Genomic DNA, 16020 nt, shown 5'->3' with positions numbered 1-16020 from the left:
ATAAAAGTCAGGGTGCTAGAAATGAGTTAACCCTTTCAGGGTCCAGAGGCCAAATTTCAGTGTGCACCAGGGTCCAATAATTTTCAAAAAAAAAATTTTGTTATTTTTTCCTATGAAATAGTAGAGAACCTTTTTCTGAAGGTAATAAAACAAAAAGTATGAAATTTGCTGGAAAATTGACGAAATTATGCTCTCGCGAATTTTGATGTGTCAGCGATATTTACGAATTGGCGATTTTGCCGACTTTGACTCCCATTTTAGGCCAATTACATTATTCCAGTCGACCAAATTCTTAGCTATTTCACTAGTATTACTTCTATTCTATCGACTGAGCACAAGAAATCGCCAAGTCAACTGTTTCAACTACAAAATAAAGTGATTGGAAATTGGTAATTTGGCCAATTTAACACAAAGTTCAAAATATTCCAATTTCAAAATAGGGTCCAGAATAAACAATGTAGGTATTCCTGGCACTAAACTAAGATTTCCTCTGATCATTAGTTATGTTTTGAGGCTTTACAAATGAATTCCATTTTGATTTTTTATTCACATAATAAATTTTTATTCAAACCAAAAAATAGAAGATTTACTGTTATGCAATATTGCAATAATTGTATAAATACCATCACCACATTTGTGAATGTATATCAGACCCACCAGCTGGCGTGTATTACACATGTGAGGTCGTTTGTTTACTCTAGAACATCGGCAAAAATTTAACATTTCCAGTATTTTGAGCTCAGTTTCAAGCCATTTCCATGACTAAAACCAATCAAAATTATCTCTACTTCTGTAATATATCTTCCATTCTATCAAATGAGACCAAGAAATTGCAAATATACCTATAAAAAACATAGGAAAAAACACTGCAAAATCGGTTTTAATCGAAAATCACGGTCTCAGTTTTTTTTTCTCTCATTATACACTGTGTGCTGTAGGATTTGTTATTTGTGGTGCACACATACCACATAGATTATCAGACTGAGCTGAGCTCATGGCGTACATCTACGGTTTGGACCCTGAACGTAAAGCCGTAGATCTATGGCACAGACCCTGAAAGAGTTAAGATCTACATTATTTAGTTTATATGTGGCATGGTTATTTTCCTGTCCAAAATTTAGAATTTTATTTTATTTTTATTATCACACTGGCCGATTCCCACCAAGGCAGGGTGGCCCGAAAAAGAAAAACTTTCACCATCATTCACTCCATCACTGTCTTGCCAGAAGGGTGCTTTACACTACAGTTTTTAAACTGCAACATTAACACCCCTCCTTCAGAGTGCAGGCACTGTACTTCCCATCTCCAGGACTCAAGTCCGGCCTGCCGGTTTCCCTGAACCCCTTCATAAATATTACTTTGCTCACACTCCAACAGCAAGTCAAGTATTAAAAACCATTTGTCTCCATTCACTCCTATCAAACACGCTCACGCATGCCTGCTGGAAGTCCAAGCCCCTCGCACACAAAACCTCCTTTACCCCCTCCCTCCAACCTTTCCTAGGCCGACCCCTACCCCGCCTTCCTTCCACTACAGACTAATACACTCTTGAAGTCACTCTGTTTCGCTCCATTCTCTCTACATGTCTGAACCACCTCAACAATCCTTCCTCAGCCCTCTGGACAACAGTTTTGGTAATCCCTCACCTCCTCCTAACTTCCAAACTACGAATTCTCTGCATTATATTCACACCACACATGATATCTCCACTGCCTCCAGCCTTCTCCTCGCTGCAACATTCATCACCCATGCTTCACACCCATATAAGAGCATTGGTAAAACTATACTCTCATACATTCTCCTCTTTGCCTCCAAGGACAAAGTTCTTTGTCTCCACAGACTCCTAAGTGCACCATTCACCCTTTTCCCCTCATCAATTCTATGATTCACCTCATCTTTCATAGACCCATCTGCTGACACGTCCACTCCCAAATATCTGAATACATTCACCTCCTCCATGCTCTCTCCCTCCAATCTGATATCCAATCTTTCATCACCTAATCTTTTTGTTATCCTCATAACCTTACTCTTTCCTGTATTCACTTTTAATTTTCTTCTTTTGCACACCCTACTAAATTCATCCACCAATCTCTGCAACTTCTCTTCAGAATCTCCCAAGAGCACAGTGTCATCAGCAAAGAGCAACTGTGACAACTCACACTTTATGTGTGATTCTTTATCTTTTAACTCCACGCCTTTTGCCAAGACCCTCGCATTTACTTCTCTTACAACCCCATCTATAAATATATTAAACAACCATGGTGACATCACACATCCTTGTCTAAGGCCTACTTTTACTGGGAAATAATTTCCCTCTTTCCTACATACTCTAACTTGAGCCTCACTATCCTCGTAAAAACTCTTCACTGCTTTCAGTAACCTACCTCCTACACCATACACCTGCAACATCTGCCACATTGCCCCCCTATCCACCCTGTCATACACCTTTTCCAAATCCATAAATGCCACAAAGACCTCTTTAGCCTTATCTAAATACTGTTCACTTATATGTTTCACTGTAAACACCTGGTCCACACACCCCCTACCTTTCCTAAAGCCTCCTTGTTCATCTGCTATCCTATTCTCCGTCTTACTCTTAATTCTTTCAATAATAACTCTACCATGCACTTTACCAGATATACTCAACAGACTTATCCCCCTATAATTTTGCACTCTCATTTGTCCCTTTGCCTTTATACAAAGGAACTATGCATGCTCTCTGCCAATCCCTAGGTACCTTACCCTCTTTCATACATTTATTAAATAATTGCACCAACCACTCCAAAACTATATCCCCACCTGCTTTTAACATTTCTATCTTTATCCCATCAATCCCGGCTGCCTTACCCCCTTTCATTTTACCTACTGCCTCATGAACTTCCCCCACACTCACAACTGGCTCTTCCTCACTCCTACAAGATATTATTCCTCCTTACCCTATACACGAAATCACAGCTTCCCTATCTTTATCAACATTTAACAATTCCTCAAAATATTCCCTCCATCTTCCCAATACCTCTAACTCTCCATTTAATAATTCTCCTCTTCTATTTTTAACTGACAAATCCATTTGTTCTCTAGGCTTCCTTAACTTGTTAATCTCACTCCAAAACTTTTTCTTATTTTCAACTAAATTTGTTGATAACATCTCACCCACTCTCTCATTTGCTCTCTTTTTACATTGCTTAACCGCTCTCTTAACCTCTCTCTTTTTCTCCATATACTCTTCCCTTCTTGCATCACTTCTACTTTGTAAAAACTTATCATATGCTAACTTTTTCTCCCTTACTGCTCTCTTTACATCATCATTCCACCAATCGCTCCTCTTCCCTCCCGCACCCACTTTCCTGTAACCACAAACTTCTGCTGGACACTCTAACACTACATTTTTAAACCTACCCCATACCTCTTCGACCCCATTGCCTATTCTCTCATTAGCCCATCTATCCTCCAATAGCTGTTTATATCTTACCCTAACTGCCTCCTCTTTTAGTTTATAAACCTTCACCTCTCTCTTCCCTGATGCTTCTATTCTCCTTGTACCCCATCTACCTTTTACTCTCAGTGTAGCTACAACTAGAAAGTGATCTGATATCTGTGGCCCCTCTATAAACATGTACATCCTGAAGTCTACTCAACAGTCTTTTATCTACCAATACATAATCCAACAAACTACTGTCATTTCGCCCTGCATCATATCTTGTATACTTATTTATCCTCTTTTTCTTAAAATATGTATTACCTATAACTAAACCCCTTTCTATACAAAGTTCAATCAAAGGGCTCACATTATCATTTACACCTGGCACCCCAAACTTACCTACCACACCCTCTCTAAAAGTTTCTCCTACTTTAGCATTCAGGTCCCCTACCACAATTACTCTCTCACTTGGTTCAAAGGCTCCTATACATTCACTTAACATCTCCCGAAATCTCTCTCTCTCCTCTACATTCCTCTCTTCTCCAGGTGCATACACGCTTATTATGACCCACTTTTCACATCCAACCTTTACTTTAATCCACATAATTCTTGAATTTACACATTCATATTCTCTTTTCTCCTTCCATAACTGATCCTTCAACATTACTGCTACCCCTTCCTTTGCTCTAACTCTCTCAGATACTCCAGATTTAATCCCATTTATTTCCCCCCACCGAAACTCCCCTACCCCCTTCAGCTTTGTTTCGCTTAGGGCCAGGACATCCAACTTCTTTTCATTCATAACATCAGCGATCATCTGTTTCTTGTCATTTAGAACTTTGCATTAAACTGTATCTGCCACTTCTCCAACCACTGCATCAGTCTATTCAAATCTTCCTGGAGTGCTCTAATGTCCTCATTAGAATGAATTGTAAACATACTGGGTGGGGTGTGGTAACTGTATTAGAAAGTCAGGTGGGGGGAGCCGTATAGTGAGTTTTGGCCATAATTTGAAATGTCCGTATTAGTGGAACGCTGTAAAGCAGGGCCCTACTGTTTATATTTTACAATGATCTTGAAGGCACACAGGTGTTATGAACACAGAAAATTACATTAAGTTTATATAATCCAGGATATATCCCTCTGACCTAAATGTAATAACATAATTAACCCAGCATATGCCAAGAAAGTCATACAATGTGACATACAGTATTTCCATGTTTTATTTAGCATTGCACCTTGAAACGATTGTAATATCAAAAGTATTCCTTATACAAAGTGTTAGACAACCAAAGCATTAAAATAAGGTATAACAGCTATTAGGATCAATTTATACTGTATATTTCAAGTGGAGCAGTGTCAAACTGCATTTCCCCATGTTTGAAATACAGTGCAATAAACTCATGTACATGGTGTTAGACAATTTAACAAATGAAAAAAAAATCGTAATTTGGCATCAATAAATTGTAAAACAAATTTTGCTGGCACATTTATGCCACTGTTGCCAACACGTAATCATATTTTTGTTAACTTCGGTATATCATAAAAGCCTAAGTTTTCATGTGATTTATTAGTTTTTATTTCATTATGGTTGGAAAAACACACTTTAGTCTGTAAGGATTTTTTTTTTTTTTTTAATTTTGATTTTGCCACACACAGGAAATTTTTATTTCTGGGGTCTGCCACAGTTTAAGGGTTAAAGTTAAAACCTTGGAATAAAAAACAAAAACAAAAAACTTACAGACTGTTAGTTAATGGTTCCATGGTGTAACACTGCATTAAATTTTTTTTATATAATTATCTTATAAAGCATTTAAACTATTTCATGAAGTATCTAGCAGTTACCTCTTATTGCTCATGTGTGATTGGCTTTCTGTTTATTGTTTATTTTTTTATTCTTTGTAAAGGTGCTTCAGGTGATGGCTCTTGTGGGTTACGTCGACCTCAGAAACTTCGCCGGGAAGATGCTGTTTGTGCTCCTCGGTCCCTGTTTGATCGACCATCTCCAGCTGTCGTGAAAATACGCCGAGATCTTAAGCTACAGAAATATAGAGGCATTGTCCGGCCAAGCATTCCACTGCCAGGTCTAAAGCCTGCAATGTTAACTAAACCACCTGCAGCAGAACCTGAGAACACTCCAGAGTGGGCAGTACATGAAGATTGGGCTGTTGTACAGGCTATGCAGCAGCACTTGCAGTTAGAACTGCCTGTTAATCTGCTTGTCTTGTCACCTGGTCACACTCCTAACTGGGATCTCGTAGCTGATTTAGTAAATTCAGTCTCCCGCTGTTACCGTTCTCCCCGTCACTGCAGGACCCGGTATGAAAATACCATTCTTCCTCGTGAAGAAGGGAAGTTACCACCAGACACTCCTCCCAAAAAGATATCAAAGAAACAAAAATCAGGACTTCTTTCAAAACCTATACATGTAAGTATTGTGAATAGCTTTCAGGTTATGTTGTTTTGTATTACTTGTATAGTAAAGTACTAATAAATGTTTCGACAGTACTAATATTTAGGCTTATTACAGCTTTATCCTTGTCATGGGTATAGGAATTATTTCCATAACTGAAAATTATGTATATAACAAATATTTAATTAACATTTGTGTAAATGCATGTTACTCTTTCTGTTAAGCTCAGACTTAATCTACCAAGCCTTAGTAAGAAAAAAAAAACTCATTATTGCAGTTTCTTGTTGCTAATACATCAGTCTTTATTTTTAGATAAGTAATTTTTTCAGATGGTTCTCTAGAGGTCACATGTTTAATTTTTAACCCTTTCACTGTTCGTTCTATAATATTATGGCTTGCAAGCCACTTTTGGTCCTGTAATAGTACGCCAAAATTCTAGCGGCTTCAAATCTTGCGGCAGAAAGCACTGTGTGCTGCAGGATTTGTTATTAGTGGTGCACACATACCACACAGATGTATTCTCTCATATCTAAGCCCAAATTTACCGCTCACAGCTTATCAGAGTGAGCTGAGCTCATAGCGTAGATCTATGGTTTGGACCCTCAACTCAAAACCATAGAACTACGGCACGGACCCTGAAAGGTTTAATATTATTCTGGAATAAATATGATGGGTAAATGACCTTTATTTATAGTAACAGTATAATTGTACAATATTTTATAGTGCCATGAGCTTACATGTCCATTCATCATGGTGAAGCTTGAGTTATTAAGAGACATTGCTGGCACCTTCTCCCTCTTTCTCATATAGCCCCACACACCCTCCAATACCTTTCCATATACGATGTCAGTTTTTATTAATTTGGGCTTATCATGCTTCTGCTGCCTAGTTATTATGGCTTGAAATCCTGTCGATGCTTTCACTGCCTCTTTCACTCTATCTTTATCCTTCAAGATAGAATGGTAGAACATGCTAGCTTCAAGTCATTGGCTATCACTTGCACTTTCTAACCAGCTTCATACTCATTTATAATTTTCATTTTCACCTGAAGATCAAGAGCCTTCCTTTGTTTCTTGGCGCTTCCTTGAGGTGAAGTCAAGATCTTCCATTTCGCCAACATCTTGTACTATGGGATGCACAGTAAAGTGCAAATTTGTACAATAATGTAGTCTTGGAGACAGTGAAAGCTAGTGTACTCAGTGGCTGTAGAAAAAAGACTGAGATACTTGATTCCAAGACGCTGCGCTGCCTGTTTCCATGTCGCAAGTTTTCGTATGGCATAAAATCCTAAGAATAATGATAATAATAAAATACTACTAGTAGTAATAATAGTCATAAAAATAGTAAATAATTGTTCTGGAGGGGTTTAAATGTCATATGTATTTTGTACAGGTTTGGTAGCTGACATTTAAACCACTCCAGAGCAATTATTATTATTATTATTATTATTTCCATCCACATACCTTGTACACTGGGTTTAATCATTTATTAAGCTGCCACGAGAGACAGAGAATGTAATAATAATTATTTTTTATTTATTATCACACTGGCCGATTCCCACCAAGGCAGGGTGGCCCGAAAAAGAAAAACTTTCACCATCATTCACTCCATCACTGTCTTGCCAGAGGTGTGCTTTACACTACAGTTTTTAAACTGCAACATTAACACCCCTCCTTCAGAGTGCAGGCACTGTACTTCCCATCTCCAGGACTCAAGTCCGGCCTGCCGGTTTCCCTGAACCCCTTCATAAATGTTACTTTGCTCACACTCCAACAGCACGTCAAGTATTAAAAACCATTTGTCTCCATTCACTCCTATCAAACACGCTCACGCACGCCTGCTGGAAGTCCAAGCCCCTCGCACACAAAACCTCCTTTACCCCCTCCCTCCAACCTTTCCTAGGCCGACCCCTACCCTGCCTTCCTTCCACTACAGACTAATACACTCTTGAAGTCATTCTGTTTTGCTCCATTCTCTCTACATGTCTGAACCACCTCAACAGCCCTTCCTCAGCCCTCTGGACAACAGTTTTGGTAATCCCGCACCTCCTTCTAACTTCCAAACTACGGATTCTCTGCATTATATTCACACCACACATTGCCCTCAGACATGACATCTCCACTGCCTCCAGCCTTCTCCTCGCTGCAACATTCATCACTCATGCTTCACACCCATAGAAGAGTGTTGGTAAAACTATACTCTCATACATTCCCCTCTTTGCCTCCAAGGACAAAGTTCTTTGTCTCCACAGACTCCTAAGTGCACCACTCACCCTTTTCCCCTCATCAATTCTATGATTCACCTCATCTTTCATAGACCCATCTGCTGACACGTCCACTCCCAAATATCTGAATACATTCACCTCCTCCATACTTTCTCCTTCCAATCTGATATCCAATCTTTCATCACCTAATCTTTTTGTTATCCTCATAACCTTACTCTTTCCTGTATTCACTTTTAATTTTCGTCTTTTGCATTTATTTTTTATTATTATCACACTGGCCGATTCCCACCAAGGCAGGGTGGCCCGAAAAAGAAAGAGCTTTCACCATCATTCACTCCATCACTGTCTTGCCAGAAGGGTGCTTTACACTACAGTTTTTAAACTGCAACATTAACACCCCTCCTTCAGAGTGCAGGCACTGTACTTCCCATCTCCAGGACTCACGTCCGGCCTGCCGGTTTCCCTGAACCCCTTCATAAATGTTACTTTGCTCACACTCCAACAGCACGTCAAGTATTAAAAGCCAATTTTCTCCATTCACTCCTATCAAACATGCTCACGCATGCCTGCTGGAAGTCCAAGCCCCTCTCACACAAAACCTCCTTTACCCCCTCCCTCCAACCTTTCCTAGGCCGACCCCTACCCCGCCTTCCTTCCACTACAGACTGATACACTCTTGAAGTCACTCTGTTTCGCTCCATTCTCTCTACATGTCTGAACCACCTCAACAACCCTTCCTCAGCCCTCTGGACAACAGTTTTGGTAATCCCGCACCTCCTCCTAACTTCCATACTATGAATTCTCTGCATTATATTCACACCACACATTGCCCTCAGACATGACAGCTCCACTGCCTCCAGCCTTCTCCTCGCTGCAACATTCATTACTCATGCTTCACACCCATATAAGAGCATTGGTAAAACTATACTCTCATACATTCTCCTCTTTGCCTCCAAGGACAAAGTTCTTTGTCTCCACAGACTCCTAAGTGCACCACTCGCCCTTTTCCCCTCATCAATTCTATGATTCACCTCATCTTTCATAGACCCATCCGCTGACACGTCCACTCCAAAATATCTGAATACATTCACCTCCTCCATACTCTCTCCCTCCAATCTGATATCCAATCTTTCATCACCTTATCTTTTTGTTATCCTCATAACCTTACTCTTTCCTGTATTCACTTTTAATTTTCTTTTTTTGCATACCCTACCAAATTCATCCACCAATCTCTGTAACTTCTCTTCAGAATCTCCCAAGAGCACAGTGTCATCAGCAAAGAGCAACTGTGACAACTCCCACTTTATGTGTTATTCTTTATCTTTTAACTCCACGCCTCTTGCGAAGACCCTCGCATTTACTTCTCTTACAACCCCACCTATAAATGTATTAAACAACCACGGTGACATCACACCTCCTTGTCTAAGGCCTACTTTTACTTGGAAATAATTTCCCTCTTTCCTACATACTCTAACTTGAGCCTCACTATCCTCGTAAAAGCTCTTCACTGCTTTCAGTAACCTACCTCCTATACCATACACCTGCAACATCTGCCACATTGCCCCCCTATCCACCCTGTCGTACGCCTTTTCCAAATCCATAAATGCCACAAAGACCTCTTTAGCCTTATCTAAATACTGTTCACTTATATGTTTCACTGTAAACACCTGGTCCACACACCCCCTACCTTTCCTAAAGCCTCCTTGTTCATCTGCTATCCTATTCTCCGTCTTACTCTTAATTCTTTCAATAATAACTCTACCATACACTTTACCAGGTATACTCAACAGACTTATCCCCCTATAATTTTTGCACTCTCTTTTGTCCCCTTTGCCTTTATACAAAGGAACTATGCATGCTCTCTGCCAATCCCTAGGTACCTTACCCTCTTCCATACATTTATTAAATAATTGCACCAACCACTCCAAAACTATATCCCCACCTGCTTTTAACATTTCTATCTTTATCCCATCAATCCAGGCTGCCTTACCCCCTTTCATTTTACCTACTGCCTCACGAACTTCCCCCACACTCACAACTGGCTCTTCCTCACTCCTACAAGATGTTATTCCTCCTTGCCCTATACACGAAATCACAGCTTCCCTATCTTCATCAACATTTAACAATTCCTCAAAATATTCCCTCCATCTTCCCAATACCTCTAACTCTCCATTTAATAACTCTCTTCTCCTATTTTTAACTGACAAATCCATTTGCTCTCTAGGCTTCCTTAACTTGTTAATCTCACTCCAAAACTTTTTCTTATTTTCAACAAAATTTGTTGATAACATCTCACCCACTCTCATAATAATAATAATAATTAATAATAACAACAATTGCTTTGGAGTGCTTTAAATGTCAGCTACCAAAACTATATGAAATACATATGACATTGAAAGTGCCCCAGAGTGATTAATTATGTTTTATTATTATTGTTATTGTTAGTATTATCACCGTCGACATATCTTTTTCACTGAGTTTAAGCATTTCATAATTAAGCTGCCACGAGAGACCGAGAATGTAAACACAGACGAACACACCAGCTAACCCCTTTATTGTGAACTTCTTTTGTACTTCTTCCATTTTCCTATCTTTCCTCTCCCAAGTGCTGCTACACTTTTATCTTCTATTATGGGGTGCACAATCATATACAAATTTATCAACAAAATATGTAGTCTTTGAGATTGCTTGATACTGAGACCCATCACTAACCCATTTACAATGAACTTCTATTGTACTCCTTCCATTTAACTCTTCCAAGTGCTGCTGCACTTCTATCTTGTACTATGGGGTGCACAATCAAGGACAAATTTGTACAAATATGTAGTTTTGGAGACTTTTAAAGCTAGTGTATTGAGTGGCTGTAAGAAGGAGATTGAGATGCTTGACGCTGAGACACTGCTGCCCGTTTCCGTGACCCAAGTTCTTGTACGGCATACAATACTGACTTGTCGGAGAGCCCGTTGTAACTCTGAGTTGTCGGTAAACAAGTATGTCAGTAAGTGAGGAGAGGCTGTAATTGTATGGGTTAGTTGTGTGGGTGGAGGTTGTCGGTCAGATGGTATGGGTGAAGGCATGTGGCCGTGAGGAATTATCAGTGAGGGAAGGAGGAAGGAGTGGAAGGAGGAAGGGTGGAAGGAGGAAGGAGTGGGTTGGAGGCATGGTATGGGTGAAGGCATGTCACCAGGGGGGAAATTATAGGCATGGGTGGTATGGGTGGGGGTTTTGGGCAATATAGGTGAGGTTGCTGGATGTCCAGTAAGGACGGGTGGCCATGGGAGGAAGAGGGAAAGGTTGAATGAGCAGTTGGTGTAGGTGAAGGCATGTTGCCAAGGTATAATACTGGATGTGATGAACATAGCTCAAGGTATGGTATTTGATGTGTATGTGTAGCCTCACTGCCAAGTACTCTAACCTTCACCCACCAAGCCCAACACCAGTACCTGTTTTTCACACCCCTCTGCCCATATATTATAGCCCTCACCCACCTTCACCCATCCCCTCAACCACATGCCCATATGTCAGAGAGCAGGACAGTTGTGGACTCAAACCTTCACCCAGCATCAGGTCCCCACCTTTACCTATCTCCCACAGTTTCCTGTCACCCATACTCTCCCTCCATGCTTCCCACCTCCCCACTGTGCTTTCTTGGACCTCCCCCCCTCCCCACACTTACACCCACCTCTCTCCCAAACACTTGCCCTCGCCTGCATATCTTCATCCACCTGCCTCTGCCCATCTCACCATATGCTCCAGTGCCATATGGGAAATACAGTGGGTGAGGGGAATGCAGGACAGTAACAACAGCATGCACCCATGATCCACTTTCACCCCTAACCTCATTCTCCCACCCACTAACCTATGAGACAGTGGACTCTCCCTGAGGCTCACTGTGAGATGTAAGGGAAAGAATGTGGCATGTGCCAAATTTTCCTCTGCATGTACTCCACAGTGTAAACCAATTTTTATATGGTATGTTCAAAAATATATCCCAATTTTGCAACTGTGTCAGAGCAAAAGTGTGTTAACAGATTGTGTGTTATCTGACTACTTATTGTAGATTAAGCTTACATCAGTGGAATCCTTGTACTCTGCTGATTACAGATATGTATGCTGTATTTTAATAAGTATGTGATGAGTTATGATCCAGAGAAATGCTTGTCCTGTGACCTCAAAATGACCTAGATAATAACTTCTGACCTATAAGTCAGAGTGAGCTATCATATACAGAGGAGAGCTCAAAGTATTATAAGATAACCTGAATACAAAATTTGAAGAAATTTGGAGACTAGAGTGCAGCCCAGGTTGTCTTGTCCTTGAATGCCTCTTATAAATGACTGGGAAAGTGAGTTCAGATAGACATAGTGTGCAAGTGGCACAAAGATAATTTATTCATTCCAACTTTATTACAATTTCATGATACTAACAGTGAGATTCAGCCACAAAGCACACTAAGTATGTTTAACCCAGGATAACCCAGTGAGGTCAAACATTGTGACCTGTTTCCATGCTTTGAGGAGTATTACACTCTGAAACAATTGTAATATTTTAAGTATTCCTTTTACATAGTGTTAGAAGACCAAAATAATAAAAGAAAAATTAGAATAAAAAGCATTGATACCATATATATATACCATATATTTCAAGTGGAGCAATGTCGGACTAAGCATTTCCCTACATTTGAAATACTGTAGCATCTATGAACATATCTAATATCATAAGACGCTAGTGTACTGTACATAGTGTTAAACATAAAAACATAAATATTGTAGACATATTAAAGCCACTGTTGCCAATGAGTGAACATTTTTTCTCTAACTTCAACATGCTATAAACCCATAAGTTTTTATCAGATGCCACTCATTTTAATTTTATTTGATTCAGAATAATACACTCCTTCATTTATAAGTTTTTTTTTTTTTTCAAACTCTTCCCACACAGACAGGAGTTTTTATTTGTAGGTATGCCACAGTTTAAGGGTTAACAATCATAGAATAATTACTATCTCAATAAAGTAAAGTAATACACAATATATATATTTTCTTATGTAAAAGCTCTTTTTATTTAATGCTGATATGAAGTAATTTTAATTTTGTATTAAAAATATTTGTTTTTACAGAAAAGTTCACGTCCACTGAGAACTTCACAGTTATTTACACAGGATAACAACAGCAGTTTCTCCTCTCTGTATTGTACTCGGTTTGAGACAATTAAAAACATAGCCGTCAAGCGTTCTCCACCGACCAAACCACCAATACTAAACACCACTCATAAAAACCCCAAGCATGCCCAGGTACTTGCAGAATCAGGAATTCAATATGATGGCCCTCTCAATCCAGGCCAAGTAGCTTTAAATCTTGCAGAGCGCATTCAACGTGCAAAACAAAAATCTCAGTCTGATCTTGCTCAACAACAGCAGCAGAAACTACTGCAGCAGCAGCAGCTTCAGTTACAACAGCAACAGCAGCAGCAACAAATACAGCAAGCTCAGCTTACTGCAAACCAGCTACAAGTACAGCTACAACAACAGCAACAACCTCAAACAAATCAGGTACAACAACAAAGTGTTCAGCAACAAGCCCAGCAGCAACAAGGTCAACAGCAAGTCTCAGTTGTTGGGAACACAGCTACTCAACAAGTAGTCAGTAGTGGCCTTTCTGGCAAGGTTGCCACTTCAGTGGTGTTGAGTCAAGGAACTGCTATGACTGTTGCTACTGTTACTGCTGCTACAGCCACCACCACTGCTGCCTCCTCAACTACTGCAGCCATCCTTGGAGGTGTGCGTACTGCAGCCGGAGTTGCTAATGCCAGCCGCACCACTTTAGCCCTTCAGGAGCTACAGGTGCGCACATCAGGAAGTAATCAAAGTACAGTAGTGAGTGTGGCTGGTCTGGCACAGTTACAGACTGCAAAACTTACTGCATCATTGTCTTCACAATCATCTACACAGAAAGGTAATAAATTATTTGCCTAAAAACATGAAATTTATCTTGTACAGTGGAACCTCAAATATAGAACTTTCTTTGGTCCAGAAGGCTGTTCAAGTGTCGCTACCGAACAAATTTATTCCCATCAGGAATAATGTAAATTAGATTAGTCCATTTCAGACCCTCAAAAATGCACTTATAAAAGCACTTACAAAAATACACTTACATAATTGGTTGAGTTGGGAGCAGTTCGATTTTTGAGGTTCCACTGTATTAATGCTAAAGTAACAGTTTGTAATGGATGGTGATGACTTCACTATCACCATGGTTTGATCTTTGATGAAGCCACCTAATTAGTAGTTTGGCCTAGAATTATGTTGTTGGCAAATCACAGTCCAACATAGGTATCACATGATGATGATATCTCTTATCATATCAGCATGCATTGCATTTCTACTTATTTAATACTTAGGCCATTTCTCACAAAGGCAGGGTAACTTAGGGAAAGAGAACGCATTCACCATCACTAATCCCTATCTGTTTCTCGAGAAATACAAGGACAGCTGAGCCTAACCTCCCAACCCATCATTCAAAGTGCACGCTCTATATTTCCCACTTCCAAAATTCAGATTCATTCAGTTTCACTGAATCCCTTTTCATTAGGTCTTTTTTTTTTTCACATAATGTTTGACACTCATACCCTATTAACCCTTTCAGTGTCGGTCCCTTTGTACTATGGCATTGAAGCCAAGGTTGGTCCCTTTGTACAGTGGAACTCGGGTTTTCGCGTGCTCCAGTTATCGGACGTTTCAGTTTTAGGACCGTTTTTTTGTGCGAAATTTTGTTCCGGATATCGGACCTTGATCTGGTAATCAGATGTATTTTACGCGCCAGCCTGGGCTGCTCATACGTTTGTGACTCACACTTGGGCACATTAAATGTCTTGTTTTATATTAATATAAACTCAGTGAACATGGTATGTTGAAGGTAATAATATGGCTTTGGGCTGTATTAAATATCGTGTAGCTAGGTATATGTATGTAGCCCAGGCTACTTACTGGCTACCTACTAGCTACCTACCAGCTACCTACCTCTACCAGCTACCTATCTCTGCTGGCTACTTACATCTACTGACTACTTAGTAAGTAAGTTTATTGAGGTATATATAAATACAGTTACATAGCTTATCATACATAGCAGCATATGTGTAGAGATCCTAGGATAACCCACAAGAGTCAAACAGTGACTTCCTACAAAACAGTACTACTCAGCTCTTGCCCTACATTAACCCGTAAACAGTCCAAATGTATATATACATTCTTTCGCCCAGCGCCCCAAATATTTTGAAAAAAAAAAAATCTTTTTTTTTATATATAGAAAAAAGAGTGCATTTTTGTAAGTGTTATAGGGTAAAAAAAAAAATTAGGGTTAGTACTTATTGAGATATGAGGCTGTGAAGTTGGCACTGGATGCTCACCTGATGGCAACATCAAGTCCTGCCGCTTCCAGAAGTGTTGCCGATATACCTTTTTTTCTCTCTTTTATATTATTTTATATAATTTTTATGTTGTAGGTAGTAGGTTGGTAGACAGCAACCACCCAGGGGGGTACTACCGTCCTGCCAAGTGAGTGTGAAACGAAAGCCTGTAATTGTTTTACGTGATGGTAGGATTTCTGGTGTCCTTTTTTCTGTCTCATAAACATGCAAGATTTCAGGTACGTCTTGCTACTTCTACTTACACTTAGGTCACACTACACATACATGTACAAGCACATATATACACACCCCTCTGGGTTTTCTTCTATTTTCTTTCTAGTTCTTATTCTTGTTTATTTCCTCTTATCTCCATGGGGAAGTGGAACAGAATTCTTCCTCCGTAAGCCATGCGTGTTGTAAGAGGCGACTAAAATGCCGGGAGCAAGGGGCTAGTAACCTCTTCTCCTGTATATACACCTACCATCTGACTTACGACCAAGTTCCGTTCCGAGAAACCAGTCGTAAGTCGAAATGGACATAAGTCGAATATCAACATCA

The 16020-nt window shown here is 39.8% G+C and overlaps 1 protein-coding gene across 2 annotated transcripts in view; it reads left to right on the top strand.

Annotated features, from left to right (window-relative positions):
• The window catches only part of dom (domino helicase), a 479765-nt gene that overhangs the window by 384607 nt on the left and 79138 nt on the right, over positions 1 to 16020 (top strand). For both annotated transcript variants that reach the window (XM_070088057.1, XM_070088056.1), the window contains 2 exons: positions 5329 to 5849; positions 13178 to 14012. In XM_070088057.1, coding sequence (XP_069944158.1) covers positions 5329 to 5849; positions 13178 to 14012 — 1356 coding nt within the window. The remainder of the gene's footprint in view (positions 1 to 5328; positions 5850 to 13177; positions 14013 to 16020) is intronic.

Source organism: Cherax quadricarinatus, chromosome 23 (assembly GCF_038502225.1).
Source record: "Cherax quadricarinatus isolate ZL_2023a chromosome 23, ASM3850222v1, whole genome shotgun sequence".
Taxonomy (NCBI): Eukaryota; Metazoa; Arthropoda; class Malacostraca; order Decapoda; family Parastacidae; genus Cherax; species Cherax quadricarinatus.
This window is presented reverse-complemented; position numbering and strand designations above follow the sequence as displayed.